Here is a 5,627-nt window from a genome sequence, read left to right as displayed (position 1 = left end):
CTCAGCCTGCAGCTCTGTGATGATCATTTCCTGTGAAGAGGCAGGACTTGCTTTAGTTGCAAAGAATATGCATGCTGTGATACAGATACACTGTATTAATGAACTGTGATGCCAGCATGTGATGCTCAGTCAGATCCAGAATTAAACAAACCAGAATTTCTTAACTACTACGTACAGCATATCCCTCTTTGCTTTTAATTATGATACTAAAAGATAGGATAAGATAATGAGAGAAGTGTGATTTGATTTGACAGCTTTTACGATTAAAACCAAAGCTGTCCAGTAGGACAATGGCAATTTTCTTCTAATGATGACCTATATTTCCCAAAAATACTATCAAATCAAATGCATCCTTGTCACTTTCTGGTACACAGTCATATCGAAAAACAAAACACTATTTTCCTTTTAGCATTTTTGTTTTAGGTAAATATTGCTCTAATAACTACAAAAACTTAAAAATAAAAATATCAAAATGGTACCTCAGTGAATGGAGGTTTTAATCGTTAAACATTCTAGCAAACTCTAGCAAAGGGCCCAACTGTTTTTTGGAGTTTATTATGAAATAAAATAAAATGTATGAATGTAAACAAAGGTAAATATGGTTTAGAAGTAAGTGTTTATCAAGAACATAAGCATATTAGGTTTATATACTCACATGGTCAGTTGAATCATCATATTCCCACTGGTTATGATATGAGAATGCACAGAGGAAAGGAAAGAAAAAATAAAATAGACTGAGTATAAACCCTAGAAGAAAACTGCAACCACCAAAATACATGAATTGCTTGATGAAATAGTATTCTGTAAATAATAATTGAATAAATTAGAGCATCCAGTGGTAGTAGTGTATTTAGCAGCAGCAAGGTCAAATGGTGACCATCTAGTCATTGAAATCATGATGGAAATTTAGTTAAAAGCAGCATTTGTGTCAAAAACAGGAGCAAACTGGTTGAGGAGTGTGTTGTACCTGGGCATCATCAATCAGGATGTCCTTGATGACTGGGTGTCCTGTGGGCTCCCCATTAACCATCCTGACATAGTGCACCTGGTACCCTCGAATCTGACCGTGCTGCTTGGTGGGCATCGGTGAACGCCAGATGACTTTAATTGATGAGGAGTTGACAGCTTCCACCTCAACTTTACGAGGTGGCCCACTAGGAACTGGAGGGACACCATGGGATAGAAAACACGGTCACAATTATAGAGAACCTTTTCCTCCCTTTATTTAAATCTTGCCCAGAGTTGAAGTGAAAAATGCTGCAGTCATAAAAAAAAAAAGCAGCAAACTGCAACAAGCACTGCATGACATCAATATTTCAACAATGGTAAGGGGGAAAAAACACCAAAAACAGGTCTGACAGCTGACCTAATCTTCAAACATTAAAAATGGGTAGAGTGGATTTTTCAAAACATGGAGTAAAAATATGTTTTGTCAAAATAGAAAAGTGGAGCCAAAGGGCGGGGCTTCAAGTTTTTGAAATCCTTGAAGCTCGACAAGAAATTTTGGCTATGAAACAAGTGAATATGAACAAAAAATGATTAAGTCACATGAGGGTAGAAAAATACAAATAGCCTTCAAAAAGAAAAAATATCTTCCACCTTTTTTATTCCAACTGTCCACAACTTGTCTTTTTGACAAGTTCCAAGAAGGAGAGACATAAAAAAAATCCTTCCATTCAAAAACACTGCAGAGAAGTTTTGTTTTTTTTTTCTTAAAAAAATGACAGTTGGTACTGGAAGTTGCAGGCCAGCAGGTGAAAATGCCATACCATGTGTTGAAATTGAGCAGCATTGTGGGGGAAAAAAGTCAAAAAAATGTGCTTTTGCAAAGTGAGTTGAAGTTTTTGAGTCCAAAAGAGGGGACAGTTAGAAGCAGGTAGAGAAGAGTAGAAAAGAAGAGTAAATTGTAGGTAACAAGCGAAGATGTTAGTAATTGAAGGGGGGAGGTGAAAAGGGAGGAGACTGGATGTTCAGCCTGGGCTTTGTTTTGTTTGCGAACACATACCATCCTCCTCTGTGCGGACAAGCTGGGGCACACTCTCCGGTCCCGCTCCCACATCTGTATGGGCAATGACTCTCACATGGTACTCTGTCCATTTTTCCAAGTTTTCCAAAAGATACTGGGAGCTTTCTGGAGGGATGCTAGAGATCTGACGAGTAGTTGCCGTGTCCTCTCCTTCATTTGCAGTGTACAGTATAGTGTACTGTGTTATGATCCCGTTTTGTAATTCCACTGCTGGTGGTCTCCAGTTGACCAGAATGCTGGTGGAGCTGGGGCTAAAGCACTTGACCTCCTGAGGTGGGCCTGAGGGTTCTGCACGTGTTGTTTGGAATTTTGCAAGCAGGTTATGTTTGTGGTTGTTTGGTTGGTAGGTGTGCAGGGCCATTCAAGGTTGGATAGTTGGTTCAGTTTTGTTTAAGAATCAGGATGATGATGTTGATGATTTTAATGACCAAACAGAGAAGAACACAAAAAAAAAAGTAAAATCACAATGGAGGAAAAAAAAAAACATGACAACATGATAACTCATGTATAACTCAAATAAATAATCAATGAAATATAAAAATAAAAAGAAAGACTCATAAATGTACATACCATAGAGATGAATGGAAGACATTAATTGAGAAAAAAAACAGCTTTACAATATAAAACCTACCTTTATGGTGAATAAAATATATAAAAAGTAATATATAAAAGTTTATTTACCCTGAAATTACCCTTTATTTGTAAGGAAAAACCCAAATTTTTCAAGTACTTTATATTAAATGTTTCCAAAATAAATTTGTCAACAACTAAGGCAATCTTGGCAAGCAGTTACCATCAATCCAAAAACATAAAGGTTGATGCTATAACTAGTTTAAATGAGAAAAAAAAACATAGTTTTTTGGTCACCAACCTTTCCGAAGCCTGTTGGTTTGTGGTAAAAGCCTGATTGTACAACAGAGAACTTCCCAAGGAGACATGACTGGTTTATTACATTCTGATAACATTGGCATGCACGTTTTTAATTAAAAGTCTATTATTTACCTCAGAACACGCATCAAGGCAGAGTTCGATCTTGGTCTGCCCTTGTCCAATAGTGACCTTAGATTTATGGTTTAAATTTGTTTTTTTAAGATTGAATTTTGGGGGTCAATTAAACAAGACAATAATAAAATAAAATTTGAAAAAATGACATTCTGTTCCATAAATCTGAGGTCTTTTAGGTGCAAACTATGGTAGCTTTCTATGATATAGTTACGTGAAAAACATTGATGTATCTAGAAGTAATATTAGGTAGTGCAACTACATAGAAAGCTGGTTTGGATTGGTTTTTCAAATGTATTTGGCTGGAATAAACGTCAAGAGACAAGGTTTCCTGAAGGCAAAACACTCCAGAGAAAAAAATACTTTGATTACTACAGATGTTGGCATGGAAGTAAATAATGCAAGGCTTTATAATTCATTTACACCTGAGTGGTTTTGAACAACAAAGGTAAAGAGTGTTACTTTTTACACAACCCTGTCTCCTGACTTCACAGGAAAAGCCAGGTGTACTGTCCATGCAACCTTTTCAAAGGGAATATAGTCTGTGGTCAGGCAAACTTCATTGCCCATATTTACCATTAAAATTGTGCACACATTAGGTATTTTTCAAATGCAACCTTACATTTTTTGTTGAAGACTTTACTGAGTTTATTTGTCAGTTGTCAGATTAAAAAAACTGCAGTTGCATTTGAAAATGTGTTCCTTTTGTCAAGTGTTATAAACTTAGATAAGGAAGAACACCTACGTGTCTGTGGAGTCTCGGCAGAAATCTCATTGGTGTAAGCTCCGACTCCGTGTTTACTACGAGCAGCCAGTCGAAAAGTGTAAGTGGTGAAGGGTTTCAACTCCTTCAGGAGATATGTTGTTGTTGGCTCAAAACTGACTTGTCTCTGTGAATAAAGGAAAAAGGAACAGTTTTCTTCCATAAGGAGGGTTAATATGATTGTGTCAATTATACAGTGGACATAACTGCCATTGGCTTTCTTTATCAAGTAAACAACACACACTCTTTTTTGGAAACCCCACCCCACATACCCACACCTTTGTCTCCTGCCCTGGCAGAGAAAGTACTGAAGCCTAAAGGCCCACTCCAAACAGCTTTATCCATCAGGATGTCAGGACTCTGAACTCCATACACTGTATGCTCCCTGATCCCCGCTGCCCCTTTGAACTACACATCACACATGGAACTACCTCTAAACAAATGACTATTAAACAAACTCTTGCACACAGACCACCATTTCCCCTGTGTGTGATCTGTTTATCCTATCTTCTACACTGAAGTATATGTCACTACTGCAATATACGACTATATGACTACCACAATAGACCCTTGCTGCTGAGAGAATATTTTCAGTGTTTCTGTATGTGCTGTAACTATTATAAATAGTGAAGTTGACAATTAAAAATCTTTGGTCCAACATAGTCACTAATGTTTGATGAAGTTGGATAATTACCTCCTCTTTTTCATCCCTCTTCCTATACATAAGTTCATATCCAGTGATCTGATTTTCTTGTCCAGTCTGTGTTGGGGCGACCCATGAAAGCAGGATGCTTGTTTCAGATTTGGCTTCTCCCCTGAAGTCAGTTGGTTGGGAGGGAACTAGAAAAAAGATGGAAGAAGTGCATTCATTACTTTACTTATCTTGTGCAGTTACAGTCATAAAGTTTGTGCTAAGTGTTATTGCCACATGAGCCACTTTGTATTTCAGGAGATGTAGTCATTCAGTCTCATTAGTGGAGTGAAGTCACAAACTGCACATTACTTCACACTGTAAAAATATCTAACTTTTTCTTTTTATAAAGTAAACTAAAAGACTTCCGGATTTCTTATTCAAGGTTCATTATACTCCAAGATCTAAACTCCATAATGTGTTTTTTGCAAATGTCGGCTAACAGCGTGAATATGTGTGTGTGTTTACTGCTGCAGGCGATAATTGAAATCCTATAATAAGGATCAGTGAAGCTGCAGAAATGTTTGTGACATTTAAATTTTAATTGATGAAAAAGTCAAAAACATTGTCCACCTATAAAGTTTTATTGTCATTCTCACCTCCGGTCTTGGCAATGATTTGAAGATCTGGGGACAGGGGTCCATCTCCAACTGAGGTGTAGGCCAGGACCTTGATGTAGTAGGTCCTGTTGGGGATAAGTCCCTGGATGGTGACAAAAAGAACCCCTCTAACAATCTGCTTTTCCCAGAGGTTAACATGCTGGGAAGAATCCGTGGTGTAGTAGACCCTGTAGCCCATGATCTGTCCATTGGGCTCCTCAGGTTCATCCCAGTGAATAACAGCTGTGGTAGCACTCATCATGTGACCCCTGACCTGCCTTGGTGCCGTGCTGGGTGCCTGTTCAGCTGTTTTGGCCTCAATGCTCTCACTGGGTGGCCCCCGGCCAATGTTGTTGACAGCCACAACCCGAAATTCGTAGTCGGAGTACGGGCTGAGGCCCCCCACACTGTACCGGGTGGTGGCTACACCATCAATCTCCTTGTACAAGTCGTCCGAGTACTTGGACTTGTGTTGGATTATGTAGTAGGAGACTGGTTCAGGATTTCCAGAGTCCCAAGTCAGTGTTATGCTGGTGGCGGTCCGCT

General features: G+C 38.5%; 1 protein-coding gene across 1 annotated transcript in view; it reads right to left on the bottom strand.

Annotated features, from left to right (window-relative positions):
- The window catches only part of LOC112486248 (receptor-type tyrosine-protein phosphatase delta-like), a 35,458-nt gene that overhangs the window by 29,548 nt on the left and 283 nt on the right, over positions 1-5,627 (bottom strand). The window contains exons 2-8 of the mRNA XM_025062074.1: positions 5,082-5,625; positions 4,486-4,631; positions 3,774-3,918; positions 2,006-2,314; positions 968-1,161; positions 656-682; positions 1-30 (exon numbers count right to left, since the gene is read on the bottom strand). The exon at positions 1-30 is cut by the window's left edge and continues 94 nt beyond it. Coding sequence (XP_024917842.1) covers positions 1-30; positions 656-682; positions 968-1,161; positions 2,006-2,314; positions 3,774-3,918; positions 4,486-4,631; positions 5,082-5,625 — 1,395 coding nt within the window. The remainder of the gene's footprint in view (positions 31-655; positions 683-967; positions 1,162-2,005; positions 2,315-3,773; positions 3,919-4,485; positions 4,632-5,081; positions 5,626-5,627) is intronic.

This window comes from Cynoglossus semilaevis, chromosome 1 (assembly GCF_000523025.1).
Source record: "Cynoglossus semilaevis isolate Cse_v1.0 chromosome 1, Cse_v1.0, whole genome shotgun sequence".
Lineage (NCBI taxonomy): Eukaryota > Metazoa > Chordata > Actinopteri > Pleuronectiformes > Cynoglossidae > Cynoglossus > Cynoglossus semilaevis.
This window is presented reverse-complemented; position numbering and strand designations above follow the sequence as displayed.